The sequence below is a fragment of the Hevea brasiliensis genome, chromosome 8 (genome assembly GCF_030052815.1).
Source record: "Hevea brasiliensis isolate MT/VB/25A 57/8 chromosome 8, ASM3005281v1, whole genome shotgun sequence".
Classification (NCBI taxonomy): domain Eukaryota; kingdom Viridiplantae; phylum Streptophyta; class Magnoliopsida; order Malpighiales; family Euphorbiaceae; genus Hevea; species Hevea brasiliensis.
The window spans coordinates 86987416-87010772 of NC_079500.1; the positions used below are offsets into that span (position 1 = coordinate 86987416).

At 30.6% G+C, this 23357-nt stretch overlaps 2 protein-coding genes across 2 annotated transcripts; both read right to left on the minus strand.

Moving 5' to 3' along the window:
• Nucleotides 1-9763: 9763 nt before the first annotated feature.
• LOC131182145 (uncharacterized) lies at nucleotides 9764-10501 on the minus strand. Its single transcript, XM_058150795.1, has one exon. It carries the CDS (start codon nucleotides 10499-10501, stop codon nucleotides 9764-9766), a length of 738 nt encoding a protein of 245 aa, XP_058006778.1.
• Nucleotides 10502-11956: 1455 nt separating this feature from the next.
• LOC131182146 (cyclin-dependent protein kinase inhibitor SMR2-like) lies at nucleotides 11957-12394 on the minus strand. Its single transcript, XM_058150796.1, has 2 exons — nucleotides 12077-12394; nucleotides 11957-11962 (listed from the first exon to the last, which is right to left on the minus strand). Exons 1-2 carry the CDS (start codon nucleotides 12392-12394, stop codon nucleotides 11957-11959), a joined length of 324 nt encoding a protein of 107 aa, XP_058006779.1.
• Between the last annotated feature and the right edge of the window lie 10963 nt (nucleotides 12395-23357).

The following is a 23357-nucleotide window of genomic DNA, read 5'->3' on the forward strand; positions in this document are numbered from 1 at the left end:
TTGCAACTATTCACAATACCTTCCAAATTCAATTGCTCACAGTTCATCCAATCACTTGATATATATAATCCCCCAAAATACCTAATCAATGGCCCATCACTAAATTATCACCCACAAATACTTGAACAGGGAAACTATGACAAACATAATCAATCAATCAAAAGATATCAATAACTCTAGTAAATTTTCTTAATCAAACAAAATACATATAAATAACTATCAACCAAATGTAATCCCTGCACCATGAAACCTTAAAAACCATAATGCATACATAATAATGCAAGAAATAGGGTTCACCATTACATGTAAAACTCAAATTAGCATTAAAATATTTAGTTAATGGACCCATAATAGATTATTAAACTCTATTTGATTAAATATAAAAATTACCTCATTTGTGGTTGTTTCAAATATTATGTCCACACACTTTGCACTTTTCGCTTTCATCCTATTATCACAAACAAGGACCCACAATAATGGCAAAGAACGATGGCTTTGCGTCACTTAGGAATGATCACTTTCTGCACTTTTCTCTCTCTCTCGGGACCACTTTCTCATTTACGATGGAATGCTTTTAAGGGAAAACGTCTCTCTGGCTCATTTTGATCACAGTTTGTGTTTAGGGATTGAAAGGAATCGATTTACTTAGGTTGGGTTAGGGTCAAATGAATCAATGGTTTGATTAACTTATGTGGCACTTTTAATTATAAAAAATTGAGAGAAATGCCACATGTTAGCTAATGTAGCAGATTTCACTTTTGGTCAAAATTAATTTGAGTCATTGGATAGAATTGTGGCAAATGTTAAAGGTGTGGATATTTAAGCAAAAATTAAAAGATGTGGATATAAATGTGAATTGACAAGAAGGTGTGGCTTTTTTGTCCAATTGGCCTTATTATTATTATTATTATTATTATTATTATTATTATTATTATTATTATTATTATTATTATTATTATTATTATTATTATTATACATATAAGGCCATATGATATAATGATGTTAGTACTTAAGGGAAAGTAATCAACGACATTACATGCACTGACATAGCACTGATGTGGCATACATGCACAAACGTGGCATTAATGTTAATGCCACATTAGCAATTTTAATGCCATATTTATTTTTGGAATCTAGGTGCAAAAGACTAATAACAAAGGTCTCTTAAATACCAAAAAAAGTGAAAAGAATAAAAGATGGGTTCTTGAATCCTAAAAGTTTAAAAGTATTCTGAAAAAATTTTGAATGGTCATTTCAAATTATCATTCTTTTCTCTTTTGAAAATTTACCCCTTCCTCCTTCCTATTTCTTTTCTAGCTAATCCACACTGTAATTGTAACACTTCATAAAATTTAAAATAAATTTTAATGATTAAAAAATTATTATTAATATTTTATTATTTAATAATATTATTTCTAAATGGTGTCAGTATTTCAATTATATTATTGTGCCATGAATTGGTTAGAGTTGGACTCGCCTTATTTGAATTAAATTAATTTATCATTGTCATTTATTTGAGTTTGGACTTGATTATGGGTTTTGTGAATAGTAAGACTTACTACAAGTTTTGGGAGCATTATGCTAGCCCAATCCCTATTGTCGGCCTAACACTTAAAATTAGGTCATGATAGTAATGCCTCGACCAAACTGCATAGTATGTATTGTTTGCTTTGACACATGCACCTAACCTCAGATTTATCTCCTAGGCCTTGCCAGCGTGCTATGCAATTAGGCAAGCCATATCTTTATGAATACCCTTCACTTTTCCTCCCTTTCCAATGTGAGAGAGTTCATTCCTATCATAGTTCATTCTTGTCACCTTTCACCTAGAAGCCTACCATCTACAACTAAGTTAATGATCCTCAATTTAAGCACCCCACAAAAAATTTTGTTTTCTCATGTTTTGCAATTTGTTTTGGAGTTTTGAATCTTGCAACTTGTTTTTGGGTTTTAGGAATACCTTTGAGAAATATAAAGATAGACAGGAGAGAGTGGGGGTCAGCAGATTTCAGTTTAAACCAAAAAATCGAATCGAACCTAGCTAATTCGGTTCAATCGGTTCGATTTTAAAATTCAATCGGTTCAATTCGATTTTTTATTATAAAAATTTTGGTTATTTCGGTTCGGTTCGATTTTGAAGAGAAAAATCGGTAAAATTGAATCGAATTAATAGTAATTTTATATATTCAAATCGAAACAAATCAAACCGAATCAATTTTTGAATTGATTTATTTTTATGAGAAATTTATAAATTATATTTAATTATATATATAATTGTTTAATTTAATTGATTAATGTTTATTAGGTTCAAACCAAAGTCAAAATTAGATCAAATAACTTGAAAATCAAGTCTAAATTAAAAAATCAATAAAAAATAAAGCCGATCGGTTTGAACCGAACTGAAATAAAGCAGTTTGATTTAATTCAATTTTTCATCCATTTCGATTCGGTTTGGTTTCTAAAATATGTAATTCGATTTTCATGATTTAATTCGGTTTGGTTCAGTTTGAATCGAATGCTCACCCCTAAGAGAGAAACAATGAGAGAAACACAAAAAAGAGAGATAAAAATGAGAAGAGAGAAAATGGAGATAGAGAGATAGAGAGATGGATAGAGAGAGACAAAATCACAGAGATAGGGGGAGAGAGATAGAGAAAGACCCAAATAGAAAGACAAAAAGAAAAAGAGTAGATAGAGAGAGTAGAGATGGAGAGAGGGCGAAAGAGATGGTAAAGAGAAACAGAGATGGAGAGAGACACAAATAGGAAGAGAGGGACTGGGCAAAAGAGATGGATAAAGGGAGTTAGAGAGACCTAAATAAGAAGAGAGAGAGAGAGAGAGAGAGAGAGAGAGAGAGAGAGAAGGGGGGGGGGGGGGGGGGGGAAGGGGAGAGGGAGAGAGGGCTTAGAGGATTACAAATAATTATAATATTTAAGGCATTGTTTCTCAAAATATAAGGACTTATTTATAAATTAAAAAGTAAAGTGAACTTAAATATCATGTACTCTCAAACTTTTAGTATCAAAGCTTGAACTTTCTTCTTCTTTTTAAGAGACCTGTGCTTTCAGCCTTTTACACTTAGTTTTCAAAATAAATAATGAAAATAAAATTAGTGATATGGCGTCGACTTGGCATAGATGTGGCATTGACATCAGTGCATGTCTACTACGTTAGTGCATGTCTGGTGTCATTAATTACTTTGTTGCTTAAGTGCTAATGACATTACACCATAGGCTCTTAAATGCAAAAAAAAAAAAAGTCTCTTTTAATAAAATGCGTAAACCATTGAGTATTTAAATGTACTTTTTCCCTTAATATATGGGCATCACATGATGGTTTAAGATTCTAAGTGGCACAACATGCCATATCTCAAATTTCACATTAACACAATTTTTTTTTAATATAATGAAAGCATAATGGATCAAGTAGTAATTGATGGGTTATTTAAGGGAAGGTAATTTTTTCCTTTTCTCACCACAAAAATGAATTATCTTAAAATATGCAGAAAGAAATAGTTAAATTTGAGACATTCCTATTCCCTGCACTTCAAAGGTAAAAGAAAATCAAGCAAACTACCCCTCATTGACATTATGAAGAAACTGTTATTTGATTTTTATACAATCTTCAAATAATTTTATTAAAAAGTAATTAAGTGAATAAACTTTTAAGACATGGACAATGAGTGAAGAGATTTAATTAAAGATAATCTTCTATATCAAAAAAAATATCATTTTAACTTAAAAAAAAAAAAGAAAATAAATGTGAAATGTAGGCAACTTTAAGTAGACAGCGTGGGACTACCAGCGTCTAAAATTAATTCAATTAAAAATTCTGCCAAATATGACCAGATTACATATACAAATTATTTTTTGTTTTAAATTTTTGTATTATTGTTAAACAGCTAGTTGTTCAGAATATTGGTGAGTATCATTTAAGGCCTGGAACTTCAGTTAGAGTGTCTGATTTTGAACTATATTACCTAAATAGGTATTTTTTTTAATTATTAATTCCTTAAATAGTTGGCTTACTTACAAGTTCTTTTTACTTTTTTTCATAGTGTTGGTACAAGATTAAAAAATTACAAATTAAGTATTATTTTTGTAAATTTAAAAAAATAACTGTTAAAAAGTAAAAATAATTAATGGTGTAATAATTAATAGTATTTGGTATGAGGCCAAAAAAAAAATCCTTAAATGAAATATGGTGTTACTCTATTTATTAAAATTTATTAATCTAGTCCTCAAAATTAATATTTAACCCATGAAAAGGATTATTATTTTTTTTTTTTTAAGTAAGAGGGGTTAAATGTTGAGAATATTGAAGATTAACCTATTCTCTTATAGCATCCAAATAATATTAATTATTTTTTTTGTTAATTTCCTATCAATCACACCATTAGTATTAAAATTATTAAAATTTCACAAATTGTATCATTGATTAGTATTAAAATCGTCCCTAAAACCGTAAGATGTTGAGTTCAGCCATAATCAAAATCAATTATTAAAAAAATCCACAATATGAGATTAGTTAAAAAAGAAAGGAAAGACTACTCAATTATGCACTATAATTATGATTTATTAAAAAAAAAGAGCTGAATTATTATTCTCAATTTTTTTTTAAGAAAAATGCAGTTTTTTATTTGATTTTGAAAGAATTTTAAACTTGACGTTTTATAATTTTTAAAAATAATTTTTATATTATTAAATTAAAATTTATTGGTCATAAAATACATTATTTTAATGTGAATGATTTTGAAATTTTAAATACGTGTTGGTAATAACATGACCTCATGTTTATATAATTTCAACTCCTAACTCAAATAAACTATTAATATTTCATTGTCCATAACTGTGGCATTTAAATTCCTGAAAAATAGAAATTTAATTTGAATTATTCAAACCATTCACTAAATCATATTTTTCTAAAAAATTTTTACTTGAATTTGTTTTAATGTACAATATATACAAGATCATATATTTATATTTTAAACTCATAATAAATCAAGGATAGGCAAATTTTTTCTAAGGCTGCCCCTCAATATATATCACGGGTCACCATGCGTCCAACGAAATCAAAATGGTACTTGAAATTAATTCTGTGTTGTGGTTTGTGGCACTGAATTGAAGACCAAATATTTATTACCAACAATCTTCTCTTGGGTTATGTTCTTACATACCTCTAGTCCTCTCTCTCTCTCTCTCTCTCTCTCTCTCTATATATATATATATATATATATATATATATATATATAAATGTGTGTAGAATAGGCTTTGAGGCGTAATGAATCACTATCTTTAAGGTATTAATTGCCCCCACTAGATTGCTGCAGGGTTATGGCAATATACCTCCAGGATACAACAAAGCCTGAAATCTGCAGACAGCAACTCCTGAAGATTTCCCTTAAGAACTCTTTATATGAACTGAATTTAGAGAGATTAGAAGAAAAGAAGAAGAAGTAGAAGTAGTATATCTGGATTGAAAAAGCTCATCCATATTTATAAAGAATGAAAAGTCATGGCACCTTTACTAGATAGACACATCTGTCTATCTCCAATAGATACAACTGTTTATGTAATAGATATGTCTGTTTATTAAAAGATACCTATACAAATAGTTGTGACTATTTGTATAGACATATCTGTTTATTAACAGACACCTATACAAATAGTTGTGACTATTTGTATAGACATATCTGTTTATTAACAGACACCTATACAAATAGTTATGACTTTTTGTATAGAATAGACATGTCTATTTATTAACAGATGCCTATACAAACAGTTGTGACTGTTTGTATAGAATTGATATGTCTGTCTATTAACAGACACATCTACTTGTTAAGTGCCATAATAGAATAATATATATTGAATTATATATATATATATATATATATATATATTTCTATACATATTTCACTCTTGCTATTCCTTCACTTTCTTATATTTTAACAATATAGGAATTCTTTCTCTCTATACTATCTAACATATAAGCTATTTATAACAATCCCCCACTTAGCTTGTATTGTTAGATCCCATTGTTTCATGCATAATGAAAAGTATCTTTCGATTTAAACTTTTCCTTAGTGTAAGTATTTCAAAGTTCTAAAGAAATCATGGTGGCCTTAGCTTTAAACCTAGATTCCTATTAAATAAAACCGGAAATACTACACACACGAATCAATTAGTTCAACTTAAAAAGTTCACCAAAATTTTAGCACGAATATGGCCTTGTGCTACCTCCTGTTTTCATGAACATTTACAAAAGTTATTCTCACTTTTGTTGAAGCGGCACCACTTCCTATGTTCATATAGGTGAAGTTTCCTTTGTAATAATTTTAAACTTCATTAAGAGTATAAATGCTCATCCTCATTCCATTAACTTTATACACTAAGCACTTAATTACAACATTTACTAATGACTTGTTGTTACCCTTTAAACTTTATTTAGTAATAATACTATAAAGTAGGGTTCCCATCATTAGTAAATTTAATGGAATATTTTTAATCCTAATCCAGCACATGTATTTTTTATCATATCTCTCGAGAGCCCTTTTGTAAACGGATCTGCCAGATTATTACAAGACTTGACATAAGTAATAGTAATAATTCCATCAGAGATTAATTGTCTCACATACTCATGTCTTAAGCTAATATGTCTAGACTTACCATTATAAATTTTATTATAAGCTCTAGACATTGTTGCTTGACTATCACAATGTAAGGAAACAGCAGGCATCGGTTGTGGCCACAACTTGATATCTAATAAAAAATTTCTCAGCCATTCTGCCTCCTTACCAGCTGCTGCTAGAGCTATAAATTCTGATTCCATTGTAGAATGGGTTATACAAGTTTGTTTCTTTGATGCCCAAGAAATAGCACATCCTCCTAAGGTAAAAACCCAACCGGAAGTTGATTGATTATCATTAATACTAGTTATCCAGCTAGCATCTGTATAACCTTCTAACACAATTGGAAATTTATTATAAAATAAACCAAAGTTTATAGTTCTTTTTAAATAACCAAGAACTCTTGAAATTGCTTTCCAATGTTCAATACTAGGCTTACTAGTGTATCTTGATAATTTACATACTGCAAAAGCAATATCAGGTCTAGTGCAATGCATAGCATACATTAAGCTACCAATTGCACTAGCATACTCAATTTGAGCAACTGCCCTGCCAGAATTTTCAGTTAATTTGGAAGAAACATCATATGGAGTTTTTGCTTCTTTGACTTTTAAATGATTAAATTTATTTAATATTTTCTCAATATAATGAGATTGGCAAAGAGCAAAACCCCCACTATGTTTTTTTACTTTGATACCTAAGATTGTATCTACCTCTTTTAAATCTTTCATTTTAAATTTTGAGGTTAGATACTTCTTTGTATCATTCACACCTTCCATATTTGTTCCAATTATAAGCATATCATCAACATAAAGACAAATTATCACACCAAAATGATCTGTAAATTTGGAATAAATACATTTATCAGCACTATTATGTTTAAAGCTATATTCCAAAATTGCAGAATCAAATTTCTCATGCCATTGTTTCGGTGCTTGTTTTAAACCATATAAAGATTTAATTAATTTACAAACTTTTCTTTCATTCCCTGGTAAAACAAATCCTTCTGGTTGCTCCATATAAACTTCTTCTTCTAAGTCACCATTTAGAAAGGCTGTCTTAACATCCATTTGATGTACATATAAATTATATATTGATGCTAAAGATAAAAGTACTCTAATAGATGTTATTCTAGCCACTGGTGCATATGTATCAAAGTAGTCAATTCCTTCTTTTTGTTTAAAACCCTTTGCAACCAATCTAGCTTTAAAAGTTTGAATCGATCCATCTGTGTTATATTTTCTTCTGAAAACCCATTTACATCCTATTGGTTTGAAACCAGGTGGCAAATCAACTAGAACCCATGTATTATTAAATAATAATGAATCCATTTCATCATTGATTGCCTCTTTCCAAAAGGCCACATCCCTTGTAGTCATTGCCTCTTGAAACGTTTTAGGATCATCTTCTACATTTAACAAAATTGGTATTTTGTTAAGTACAACTGACCTATTGCCTTCTACTAGAAAAACAATAGCCTGAGAAGATATAAAATCTTGATGTAAATTCTTTTCTTTTCTAATACGTTGACTTCTTCTAATTTTATTAGAAGAATCTAACTTTCTTTTATTACTAGACGTCGATTCAAAATTAATATCAATACTAGAACCATTGCTTTGACTTGAACTACTCATGGGCTCATGTATAGGGTCATTATGAAATTTATTTTCAATAAATTCAACATCCCTAGATTCTACAATTACATTTAAGTCTAAATTTAAAATTCTATAAGCTTTGGAATTTTCGGCATAATCAACAAAAACTCCTTTCAAAGCTCTAGGACCTAATTTAGTCCTTTTAGGATCTGAAACTCTATAATATGCTAAACATTTCATACTCTTAGATAGTTCAAGTTAGGTTTTCTATTTTTCCATAATTCATATGGAGAAATCTTAAATTTTCTAGAAGAATTCTATTATGTAAGTGACAAGCAGTAAGTAAAGCTTCTCCCCATAAGTTTGTTGGCAAATTAGATTTCACAAGCATAGAATTAAGCATATCCACTAAGGTTCTATTCTTTCTTTCTGCCAACCCATTTTGTTGTGGTGTATAAGGTGCACTTATTTGATGTATAATTCCATTTTCTTCACAAAATGAAGAAAATTCAATAGAAAAATACTCACCACCTCTGTCACTTCTTAAAATTTTGATTTTTTTTCCTTTTTGATTCTCAACTTCAGATTTATAAATCTGAAACATTTGGAATGCTTGATCTTTATTTTTCATTAAATAAACATAAGTATATTTGGAGAAATCATCTATGAAAGTTATAAAATATCTATTTCCTCCTTTAGTCAATATTCCATTTAATTTACAAATATCAGAATGCACAAGTTCTAATAACTTAGAACATCTTTCAACTTTTGGAAAAGATTTCTTAATCATTTTTGCTTGTATACAGATTTCACAAGATTTTTTATTATCATCTATATATGAAATTAAACCATGTTTAGCCATAAATTTTAAAGATTTAAAACTAATATGTGCTAAACGATCATGCCATAAAGATAAAGATGACTCAACAGTATAAACAGAAATATTCATATTATTATTAATACTAAGTTTAAACATTCTATCACATGAGTAACCTTTTCCCACAAATAGTCCATTTATGGACACAATTATTTTATTGGACTCCAGAACAACCTTATAACCTTTCTTACACAATAGACTAGCAGATACAAGATTTTTCCTTATTTCTGGCACATACAACACATTTACTAATAATAGCTTCTTTCCAGAAGTGAAGTTTAATTCAACACTTCCTTTTCCCACCACTTTAGCGGAATCATGATTGCCCATTAGAACTTTCTCCCCATTTACAACTTCTTCATAATTTTTAAATTGAGTCTTATCATTGCAAACATGAACAGTAGCCCCAGAATCATACCACCAATCATTGGATTTGGTTGTTGTAGCCATATTGAGTTCTGTTACCATTCCAATATGCAAATATGATATCATTGCAATCAATTTAGTAGTTTGTTTAACTATATTTGCTTTATTGGAATTCTAAGCACTATTATTCGTATCTTCTTTCTTATGTTTCTTTAGAAACCTGCATTCACGTTTGTAGTGCCCTTTCTTGCCACAATTGTAACAAGTTCTTCCTTTCTTTGATTTCTTTATTCGCCATAACTAAATCTTGTTACTCTTTGCTTCAGAAAACTTTCTCTTACTTCCAGAATTTTTCTTTTGAAAATTCTGACCTCCTTGCACAAAATTAACTTTTGTAGTAGATTCAGAAACAAATTTCTTATCACGATTTCTTGTTTCTTCTTCAATGCGCAAGTGTTTCTGAATCTGTTCGAGAGAAAAATCTTCTGTGGTATGCAGTAATTTCTTCCTATAATCATTCCAACTAGGAGGAAGTTTTGCTATTATTCCTCCAACTTGCAATGATTCAGGAACTATCACTTTCAAATCTTTAAGTTTTGAAATAAGGACATGTAACTCATGGACTTGATCCATAACAGATATATTATCAACCATTTGGAATTCAAAATATTTCATGATGAGAAATTTATCCACACCTTGTTTTTCTGAGTTGTGTTTGAACTCCAGTGATTTCCAAATTTCCATTGGAGACTTGACAGAAGTAAATAGATCATATAGCCTATCTGACAAGTTGTTAAGAATATGACCTTTGCATAGCAATTCATCTTCTTCACGTTTGTCTCGATCTGCTTTCACTTGTTCAGAATCTTCTGGAGTTGGTGGTGAAATAGCAGGCAGATTTGGATCAAGTATATAAGAAATCTTCAATGTGGTGAGTAGGAATAGCATCTTGTCTTTCCAGCGAACATAGTTTGTCCCATCAAAACGATCAAGTTTCACAAACTCTTGATTCATCACGGAAACAGCCTTGGACTCCATTGCGATTAATACCTTAAAATTGTTGAGGCAGTGGGTGTAGAATAGGCTTTGAGGCGTGATGAATCACTATCTTTAAGGTATTAATTGCCCCCACTAGATTGCTGCAGGGTTATGGCAATATACCTCCAGGATACAACAAAGCCTGAAATCTGCAGACAGCAACTCCTGAAGATTTCCCTTAAGAACTCTTTATATGAACTGAATTTAGAGAGATTAGAAGAAAAGAAGAAGAAGTAGAAGTAGTATATCTGGATTGAAAAAGCTCATCCATATTTATAAAGAATGAAAAGTCATGGCACCTTTACTAGATAGACACATCTGTCTATCTCCAATAGATACAACTGTTTATGTAATAGACATGTCTGTTTATTAAAAGATACCTATACAAATAGTTGTGACTATTTGTATAGACATATCTGTTTATTAACAGACACCTATACAAATAGTTATGACTTTTTGTATAGAATAGACATGTCTGTTTATTAACAGATGCCTATACAAACAGTTGTGACTGTTTGTATAGAATTGATATGTCTGTCTATTAACAGACACATCTACTTGTTAAGTGCCATAATAGAATAATATATATTGAATTATATATATATATATATATATATATATATTGTTATAAATAGCTTGTATGTTAGATAGTATAGAGAGAAAGAATTCTTATATTGTTAAAATATAAGAAAGTGAAGGAATAGCAAGAGTGAAATATGTATAGAATTATATATATATATATATATATATATATATATATATATATATATATATATATATAACCCAAGAATATGGTGCAGAGATCTAGGAGCTAGGAGAAGAAGATTTTATGTCTTTGCTGATATATCAACAAGAAAGCAGAAGCCTAGCAGGTTTGTTGAGGTTCTGCTGCTTGCATTCTTATATATATATTGCCTTCTAATGCAACCAATGCCTATCTCAAGATGTTCTTTGATGCTTAGCCTGATATTTGGTGTTTCTCTCAACCCAAAATCCCCTCTCGATCTTTTGTAAAAGGAAAAAGAAAGAAAGAAGACTTACTTCTTTCTTACAACACTCACACACACATATATATATATATAATAGCAAAAACTTAGCAAATGTCGCGTACTAAACCTTAGCCATTAGGCTTTCCAATACATTCGACCTATGTAGCAAATGCTAAGTGATAAGCTACACAGCTACACAATAGAGATAGCTCTTTGTCATCCATAAAATCACCATCCCAAATAATTGTATGCTCTTATACTCTTAGTATATGAGAAATTGGTTTGACATTTGATGTCAAATGCAGATATAGAATCGCATGTATACCATATAATTTATCCTTAGTATATACTTCTTGGTCAAGTATCATTGGTATGTAATTAATAGATTTCCAATATACAATATTCACAATATATATAAAACATACATCTATATTGTTGTTCTAATAAGTTAACTCATTATCTTATCCTAAATCTATTAACAAATTAAAGAAGTAGGATTTTAAAAAGAACATGAGATGAATCTCAAAAAAGCAATTTATTATAGGATTTCTCTTAATGTATATTGATATATAGCTCCTTACATTACCAAGCGAGTCGACGAGGAAATAACATTGTCCTTAATGGAACTTAAAAACATGTCAACCTCATGGCGATACAAAGTCTCAAAGAAGTGAAGCTCTGACAATTTTCTTTTGCACGAAACTGCACTGCTTCTTGGTTTCTTTGGTGGAGCTGGGCAGATTAACATAGTAGGAATCTTGTGTTTGGCTGAAGTTGGTGTGTGGCACTCATGCTTAGCTTCTTCAAGAACATCACTGCTCTCGTGTTCTTGATTAGATGGTGTCCCGGTGGTGCTTAATCGAACTTTTGGCATGTTCTTGAAGTGCTGAAGATTACTAGCCATGGCTATATTTTGAAGGGTGTTGATTGTAAGTGTAAAGGTGGGAAGATATATAAGAGAAAGGTTTGAGATTTGGGGTTATAAAAAAAAAAGTTATAAAGATTGTTGCCTGGTTGGTGTTGGCGTCTTCTTTTGGAGAAGATTTTGCAGGGAGTTTTCATTTCCACTACAGTTTTGGTGTCACTTGTCAGTTGTCAGAGTTTCCATTCAAGGTTTGGCAAGTAGCTAGGGGTTTTATTTGAGCACAGAACTTAATTATATATGGATCCTTTAGAGAAAAAAAAATCCAATTATAGATCAATTTAAGTGCAATGGTAAATCTATTTCCTTTTACCTAGATTAAAGACAAACATAGTATTACCAATAAGATTTGGCTTATATTAGAGTTATATTTAAAAAAAAAAAATTCTCTCAATAAAATTTTAATATATAATAAGAATTTTTTTTGTTCCAAATATAGATTCGTTGATAATCAAATCTCAGCTGAAAATCGGATGCTCTGCTCAATGAAAAGAAATTATAATTATAGAATGCAGAGTAAGTTCTAAGAATTGAATTGAACCTCTCTCTCTCTCTCTCTCTCTCTCTCTCTCTCTCTATATATATATATATATATATTTTGTTGCAATCAACTTGAAAACTACATAAATTGATTTTTTTTATTAATTTAGATTATATTATATTATAATTAAAAATTCTTTATTTAATCCACTTACGACTTGGATAATTAATAGTATTAATAATTTATTATATTAATATGCTAACTTGAATTATTGAATTATCCATTTATATTATTGCATATAATTTTTTTTTATTATGTTATATAATTTAATAAATTAACATTTATTTTTATTGATATGAATATATTTATTATTGTAAAATTATAATTTTAAGTATTCTTTTATTATAAATAATTAAATATTTAACTAAATTTATTATAATAATTATTTATAAAATATATAAAAGTATTAATTATAATAAAGTATTATTATTAATTTTATAATATTTATTTAATAATATACCAATTAAATCCAAGTTCTTTGCTTTTACCGGTTCACTGACCAGGCCAAGTCTAAAAACCATGGTAGAAACTCTAAGTTGGCAACTGGAATTCGACTCGAACTCCCCTTGACCCGGTAAGCAAATATTTCTACAACTCATGGCATCGCTTACAATGCCAAGCCAATCCAACGGACACCAGAAACGACTTAAAACAACCATAAGAGTGAAAATAAAGGTTTCTCTTGTCATTGGTTGTCATACATGGCTAGTTAGGACTAATCAAGGCCAACAGGGAGCCGCTCTTCCGATCGTCATCCCCAACGCCTCAATGCGATTGAAACAAGGCAAAAGTCAATGTCTTTATAAGGAAAACATGGCGGAGCATGGCTTCTCATTCTTTTGTAGCTATAGGGGAATCAAAACTCATTCGCTAGCAATACAACCCTCGAGTTAACCATCCTTCACCCTCTACCCTCAAAGCAAACGCCTTACAGATTCAAATGCACACCAAACTAGTTTTCATGAGATTTCCCTTACCATAAGCCCCAGAGACCTACAAAACCACAATCAATAGTCAAAAGCAAACTATTTACACTCTACCTAGGAGATGGGGAGGGAAACCCACTTGTCCAAGAAAGGAAGGAAGGAACTTCTTCTACCTGAAGAGGACAAGTCCGGGCAGGAAGGCCTCAACAATGACAATTCTCTCGGTGAAACTTGAAGAAAAAGAAAAATTATACCTCAAAAAATTAGAGAGAGTAGTTATATTTAGCAACCAAACTAGCTTTTGCATTTTTTTTTAAATCTTTAGTATACTTAAAACAAATTTAATGTCCCTAAGCTTTATATATATATATATATATATATATATATATATAATTGCTATAAATGATATTCAAATTCGAGATATTTGCAATATTGAAAACAACTTCAACATTACTGATTTAAAGCTTTCAATTTTTTATAACTTTTTTCTTAAAATGATTTTAGAATATATATAAAAGAAAAAACCATATACTTCCCTTTTTTTTTCATATGTACATTTTGTTGGGGCTCGAAAAGGGGCTTGAATAGGGGTATTGCCCATGATAAACAATGTCTTGACTACTAAGTTAAGCCTGAGCCGACATATACCATTTTGAATTGATATAAGTTTACTGTTGATATCTTTACCTAGAATAATTATCCCACATAGTACAATAGTACCAAACTCCTTCAAAACATGCCCCTAATTTTACTCTTGGAAAGAGAAACAGAAAATGCAAGTGCTTTTATGGATATAAATAGTCTTAATTCATTTACATTTTTTTTTTAAAATTCATTTTACATTGTCCCTTCAACAACATCACTGCTTCCATCCACAGATAATATTTTTGTCTCTTCTTCCATTAATTTCTCTCTCTGAATCCATTCATTGTATTGCTGCTTTTTGCCAAGCCCATTTGCACTCCAACCTAGCTTATTTAATTTCTATCCTATCTTTAGAAGTTAACTAATCAAGCGTACCCGCAACGTAATACATGAATATGGCAATATCTACTTACTGCTTTTTCAATAAATAATTTTAATTACTTTCAGTGGAATTAACTCTGAAAAGAATATTTAATTTAAATAATATAAATTAATATAATAAAATTAAAATTAATACTTCCTCTCTCACTAAAAAAAATATATTCATTTTCACTATTAAAAATGAAAAATAAATTTAATAATGCAACTTTCTTATGTCTAATTATTTTCATTTATTTTACAATAACTAATTTTTCATTTTATTATTATTATTATTATTATTATTATTTTAAAAAGTCAATTAAAATATTTATTTAATGGTATTATTTTACACTGTATGATCTTGATCCGATCAAAAACATATAAATTATCCATGCTGAGACTATAAAATTTATAAAAGAGAGAAATACATATTTTGTGATCTGAATTTCCGATAAATGCGCCAATATTTAAAGTTTTAAATTTTATTTATTTAACCTTCTCATGTGATATTTATGAAACAATTATTCATAATAAATTATCTCTTTATTTCAATAGTAAATATCTACTTAGAAATTATTTTATCTAAAATTATACTTATTTTTTTAAAAAATAAGAATTATTAATTAATTCTTTTAATCTTATCCTATTTCTATTAAATTTAATAATTATTTTCAATTCGTCTCTCTTTCTTATTTTATTTATTATTTAAGTGATTTTAATTAAATTACTGAATAGAAATCTTAAATTGTAGATAAAGGGTACTTTATCAATAATTTCAGTAGGTATAAAAATCTGATGCTATACATTATTCGAGGTGAACGTTAGGGAATCAGATAAGAGATTATTAAAGCTTGTATTTACCCACTCAAAATTATTACTGAAGTTACTCAAGTAATAATGGCTAGTGCATTAGCAGTTTATTGTATTTATTATTCATAAAAATATAAAGCTAATTATTGCACATCACTTGGCTAATGAAAATCTAATTAATGGTCATGATTAAGTTGAAAATTAGGCCATCCATAATTCATAATTATGATTATTAATCTGATGGTACTGTATCAGTCTTAGATACCCTTTTTATTGCTTTTTATTCGCTTTTGGTACTCAAACTGATAAAAAAAAAAATGCTATCAACTGAAGTTATAGCGCAATATTAGATTCTAGAATTATTTACTGTTTTAGTAGTTATTAATTATTTTATTAATTATTAATTGAGATATTAATTGTTAATTGTTACCTATTTATATAGTGATTTAAAGTAGAAGTATTCAATAAAAAATAGTTATTGAATTAGCTATTAAACATAAAAATAGTAATATTGACCCTAATTACAAACTCTCTCAACCTCTCTAAAAGTTAGGAGCGGTAATTTTTCATGAAATACTCTCCCAATCTCTAAAAGTTAATATAAAATATTATACCATCGAATAATATAAATAAGAGATATAGTATTTTCTGTAGAATTAAAATATTAAATACTACCTTAAAAGTTATTACTAAATAGGACCACAGTCAGAAACTTTAGAAAATTCTCATACGCATCTAGTATATGCACACTCAACTAATAAAAATTTAATAAACTATAATTTTGAACACACCTTATCGTGATTTTAGATAGAATCCATCATAATTTTATCTAACGTAGCACTGTAAAATAGTTGAACATAGAATAACTGAATGTATACTCACGGGTGTAAGTAAAACTTACTCAAAAACTTCCATTCATTTTTCTTCACATAACTATTCCTTTAAATGAAGAACTATAGAAACCATATCTTCCAATCAGTGTTAGCAACCTCCTCCGCTTTTCTATTTCATTTATATCTAAACTCATTTTTATTTGGACATATTCCAATGCAAAGAAATTTTTTATCAATGGGAATATTTTATTAAAATTTAAATTTATAATCTCATAATTTTTAAAATAATCAGTACCATAGTGATAGTTGCTTAAAATGTCATATTTTTATAATGGCATATTTAGTTTTTTGAGTTTGTTTCTTGTTCAATTAGTCTGTTAATACTTATTTTTATGTTATTAGGTGTTTACAAGAGCATATAAGATCTTATGAAGCATAAGAGGTGAATTGAGTATAAAAAGAAGCAAAATGCATATCAAGCATTTTAAGGCAAAGTGAGCTACGATTTTGATGAGGACTTAGCCAATGGCAAAATGGGCTTAGAGGTCTCTTCTTCATGGTATTTTGAGGCTGATGGTGAAAAAAGAATAGATTTGGACATCAATCCATATTGAGCTTCTTTGGACAACCTTAATGGAGCTTGTATGTGATCCACTATTTAGAATGTAAATCTGACCTTGTGGGCTTATATGGACCTTAGTTGATATATTTTAAGGTGACATGTGAAATGAGAGCAATTGGGCCAGATTATATTGGGGGTCACATGTTAGTGTGTTTTGTCTCTTTATGGTTAGCTATGAGGGACTATGAGTTAGGGCTTTAATTGGTGGGTTTAATTATTTTGTTTAATGCCCAAAATAAATAAAATAGAGGTTATAGGTTCCCAAGGTCATGCAAGTGGTAGATTTGTACAAGGAGAGTTGTTTCTAACTTGTTTCTCTACTTTAACTAGGATTCTTGAGAGAGTTTTAAGTCAAAATACAACTAAGACTTCCAAATCAAATTTGGAGACTTAGTTAACTTATTTTCCTCTATAAAAATGGTCTAAAATATAGATCTGGAGCTTTTTAATTCTCTTATACTCATAATAGCCAAATTTTCTCTTTGTGCATTCAAAGATATCAATTGCTTAAACTAGTTACTGGTGTGATTTCTTCTTCTTCTTTTAGCTTATAGGGCGCTTCTACATCCTTTGAAGTGTGCAGCATCATTATCAACATCAGATCCAAGTTGTTCAAATTACTTCTAAAAAGGGAAACATGTTTTTCTCTCTTCTTTTATTAATTCTTTATGTTTAATGTTCTTAGTTATGAGAGAGTAGTTTTGTAAATTAGTGGGGAGATAGTTTAAGCCATGGAACATGTTACCATAAGACTTTTATTTGAGTTTAATAAAATCCAGATTTATTCTATATTGAGTATCACTTATCTTTTGGTCTATGTTATGAATGTTGAATATATAGTTAGTTAGGGTGGCTAACTAATTAATTGTGCATGAAAGCATATTGCTAAGTTAAGATAATTTGAGTACATAATAACTTGAATAATCTAACTACAAGTAGCACATAATGATTTATTTCATTATAAAGATGAGTGTTTAGGTTAAATGAACCATGCTAAATGAGTTTGTTACCTTGAATTGGGGTGCCTTTATAATGATTAATGCTACCATTAAACTTAAATATAAGCTGCTCTAGTCTTAGATTGAGTGTGAGATGGTAAGGGATTAGTTGTAAAGCACTTCCTGGTTAATCTAATTCGTAAAGGAAAGATAAGGAAGTTGTTATCTTCTATAACAAATTTACTCAATTGAATAAATTTGTATCTTTAGTCAATGATTGATACATATTACATGATGGATACACCCTCTTTACAGAAATTTATTGCAATCTAGTCGTGTTGAGTATTCATAAGTGTAATTAGCCTTAGTTTATATTTTATCATTCTTAATTTAGCTTCAGTAGTTTAGCGAATACAAGTCAAAACCCCCTTTTATATTACTTTGCATATTGAGTTTGATAGATTAGGTGTTTATTCTTATTTACATTTACTCAGTCTCTGCGGGATGGACCTTTCCTTATCTTATATACAAGTAGTTTAGATAGAGTATTTTTAATTAGTGTATTTGGCACACATCAAATTTTGGTGCCATTGTTTGGGAGTGATTATTATTTGTTTTCAACTTGAATTCAGATTTGTTTATATTTATTTTTTGTGTTTATTCTTTGGTTGCATGTCTGAATAAGAGCTTGATACAAGGCTTAAATGTATTAAGGAATTCATCAAGCATTAAGCAGAATCATCCACTCCATTCAGAGCTAAAACGTTTGTTGGAAATGAACCACAAGTGATTCCTTTTCATCTTTTTGAGCAAAAACCTTCAAATTCATCAAGTGATTTAGAATTAGAAATCATGGCTACTAATGCTAATGAAAATCACACCATTAGGGAGTTTGCAACTCTTGACAAGAACCAACAACCATTATGCATTCAATATCCTATACTTACGATACCTTTTGAATTGAAATCTGGCTTAATTCACTTATTGCCTACTTTTTGTGGTCTTGTAGGTGAGGATCCTCACAAACACCTTAAGGAGTTCCTTGTTGTGTGTTCTAGCAAGAAACCTACAGGTATTATAGAGGAGCAAATTAAGTTGAGAGCATTCCCATTCCCATTCTCATTAGGGGATGCAGCTAAAGATTGGCTTTAGTACATACCTTCTAGTTCCATAAACACATGGAATGACATGAAGCAGCTGTTCTTAGAGAAATACTTTCTAGCTTCAAGGGTAACCAACATCAGAAAAGATTTATGGCATTAGGTAGTATAATGGGGAGTCATTGCATGAGTACTGGGAGAGATTCAAGAGATTGTATGCAAGTTGCCCACATGATCAAATAAGTGACTAAATACTCATTCAATATTTTTATGAAGGTCTTCTTCCTATTGACAAAGGCATGATAGATGCAGCTAGTAGAGGTGCTTTGGTAGATAAGACACTTGAAGCAGCAAAGAACTTGATATCAAACATGGCTACAAATTCACAACCATTTGGAGTACAAAATGATCCGCCTACAAGAAGAGTCAATGAGGTAAGTACATCATCCATAGAAAATCAAAAAGCTAATTTGACTTCTCTTGTTAGCTGGTTGGTTGTAAGGAATGTGCAATAAGTGAACACATATGGTATATGTTAGCACAAGGGCATCCAACTAATATGTGTCTTACATTGTAAGAGGATTCCATTGAGCATGCAAATGCAATTGGAGGATTTTCTGGTTTTTACGCAAACACATACAATCAAGGATGGAGGGATTATCCTAACCTTAGCTATGGCAATCAAGCGTAAAGGAACACCTTTCCTAACCGACCCCTTAGTTTCAACCAAGTGCAACCTCAGTTTTAAAGGCAACCACAACCAGTAGCTCAAGATCAAGGTATGTCTTTAGAGGATATTGTCAATCTCTTACTACTAATACTATGAATTTTCAAAAAGAGACAAGGGTAAGTATCAAGAATTTGGAGAATCAAATGAGCTAGCTGGCTACATCAGTTAGTAAATTGGAAGCACAATGGTTTGGTACGCTTCCTTCTCAGATGCATGTGCAATTATGTTGAGAAGTGGTAAGGAAGTGGAAGAACCAAGCAAGGAGACTCCAATTGAATAAAAGGTCGACCATTGAGTTAAAAAAGAAAAAGTGGCTAACGAAAACAAGGAGGAAGAGCGAGAGGCAGAAGTCCATTCAAAGGTAAGTCCTTTTACGCCTTTCTCAGATTATAAGCCTATACCTTCCTTTCCTATCAGGTTTGCAAAGGTGAAGAAAGAAGAGTAAGAAAAGGAGATTTTAGATATGTTCAGGAAGGTGGAGATCAACATCCCTCTTGTGGATGCAATCAAAGCAAGTGCCAACATATGCAAAATTTCTTAAAGAATTATGCACATCCAAAAGAAAGCTAAAAGGTGATGAGAAGGTAAGTGTGGGGGAGAATGTCTCTGCTGTGATACAAAAGATATTACCTCCCAAATGCAAATATCAAGGAACATTTACAATTCCATGCAAAATTGGTAATACTAGATTTGAGAGGGCTATGTTTGATTTAGGAGCATCTATTAATGTCATGCTTAAATCCATTTATGCTTCTTTAAATCTTAGGCCTTTGAAAGAAACTGATGTTATCGTACAACTAGCTGATAGATCTAATGCATATCCTGATAAGGTAATTGAAGATGATTTAGTTTAAGTTAATGAATTGGTTTTCCCTACTGATTTTTATATTTTAGATATGGAGGATGATAATTCTCCTAATACTGCACTTATATTGTTAGGAAGACCATTCTTGAAAACTTCTAGAACTAAAATAAATGTGCATAATGGCACTCTTTCTATGGAATTTGATGGTGATATTATGCATTTTAATATTTTTGAAGCCATAAGATATCTTACTAATGTCCATTCTGTTTGTAGTTTGGATGTTATTGAACCTTTGGTGCAGGAAGCTTTTGAGCTAAATGGAGATGACAAGTTAAATGTAGCCAATGATGAAGATGCCATAGTTACACAAGAGGAGATGAACTTGAAGAGATGGTTAAGGAGCTAAATGTGTTACCCCCATAACATGATAGGTGTGATGTTGCCAACATTTATTTGGATATGTCTCACACAAAGCTTTCACCTTTTATTAAACAGGCTCCCAGGCTAAAATTAAAGCCTTTACCTAATCACTTCAAGTATATTTTCTTAGGTCATGGAGAAACACTACTAGTCATCATTGCAAAGAATCTAACTCCATTGCAAGAATAGAAACTTATTGAAGTGTTGAAGGAGCATAAGACAACAATTGGGTGGACATTGGCAAATATTAAAGGGATAAGTCCAGCCACATGTATGCATCGTATCTTGCTTGAGAAAGGTGCAAAACCAATAAGGGAGACACAAAAGAGGTTGAATCTGCTTGTGATGGATGTGGTGAAAAAGGAGATACTAAAGCTCCTTGATGCAGGTGTGATCTATCCTATTCAGATATCAAGTGGGTGAGCCCTATTCATGTTGTTCTTAAGAAGACAGGCATCACTGTGGTGAAGAATCAGAATAATGAATTAGTTCCTACGAGAATTCAAAATGGATGGACAGTGTGCATTAATTATAGGAAGTTGAATGCTTTAATAAGAAAATATCACTTTCCATTACCATTCATGGATCAAATGCTTGAAAGGTTAGCTGGACATTCTCATTATTATTTTCTTGATAGTTATTTAGGTTATAATCAGAATGTGATAGCTTCTGAAGATCAAGAGAAGACTACATTCACATGCCCCTTTGGCACGTTTGCATACCAACGCATGCCTTTTGGACTTTGCGATGCTCTAGCTCCGTTCCAAAGGTGTATGATGAGCATTTTCTCATATTATGTAGAGCACATCGTTGAGGTATTTATGGATGATTTTACTATTTATAGAGATTCTTTTGACGCATCTTACATAATCTTACACTTATATTAGATAGGTGCATTGAAACTAACCTTGTGTTGAACTTTGAAAAATGTCATTTTATGGTTGAGCAAGGCATAGTTTTAGGGCATGTTATGTCATTTAGAGGAATTGAGGTTGATAAAGCTAAGATAGATATTATACATGCGTTATCTTATCCCATAAATATGCAGGAAGTGTGTTCTTTTCTGGGACATGTAGGTTTTTATGGGAGGTTTATCAAAGATTTCTCCATGATTGCATTACCATTGTGTTGCCTACCAGCAAAGGATGTAGAGTTCAGATTTGAAGAGTCTTACAAACAAGCATTTGACAGGTTGAAAGAGCTTCTCACTACTGCACCCATCATTCAACCTCCGAATTGGGATCTACCTTTTGAGATTATATGTGATATAAGTGACAACGCTATAGGGGCAGTTTTGGTGCAAAGAGTAAGAAAGGCATTTCATGTGATATACTATGCTTCAAGAACATTGGAGGATGCCTAATACTACTACTCTACTACTGAAAAGTACTTTTAGCTATTGTTATTGCATTAGAAAAGTTTCATTCTTATTTATTAGGTATTAAAGTTATTGTTTATTTTGACCATACAGCACTTAGGTCCTGGTTCAAAGATCAATTGCTTTCGTCCTTTGTTGGCATTGCTAGCATACTTAGCATTCTTGGCCTCAATTTGTGCATAGGCCTACTCATGAATTTTCTTCACTATTTTGGCTTTCTTCTTACCATCAACACTAGCAAGCTCGTCAACAAGCAAAGGCAATAAATCCATAGGCGTTAGAGGATTAAAACCATAAACAAGTTCAAATGGAGAAAAACCAGTGGAAGAATGCACTATTCTATTATATACAAACTCAATGAATGGTATGCAATCCTCCTAAGACTTAAGATTTTGTTTAGTTATAGCCCTCAAAAGTGTGGACAAGGTCCTATTGACTACCTTAGTTTGACCATCCATTTGGCAGTAGCAAGTAGTGGAAAACAACAGTTTAGTTCTTAACTTCCCCCATAGAATCTTCTAAAAATGACTAAAAATTTGATATCTCTGTCACTCATTATAGTCCTAGGTATGCCATGTAATCTGACAACCTCTCCAAAAAACAAATTAGCTATATATGTGGCATCATCAGACTTATAACACGTAATGAAATGTGCCATTTTGGAAAATCTATCCACTACTACAAATATGGAATCATGCCTCCTCTTGGACCTAGGCAATCCTAAGATAAAATCCATGGAAATATCAACCCAAGGTTCTTTAAGAATGGGCAAAGGTGTATAAAAACCATTCACCATTACTCTAGACATGGCTTTTTTGCACGTTTCACACCTAGAAC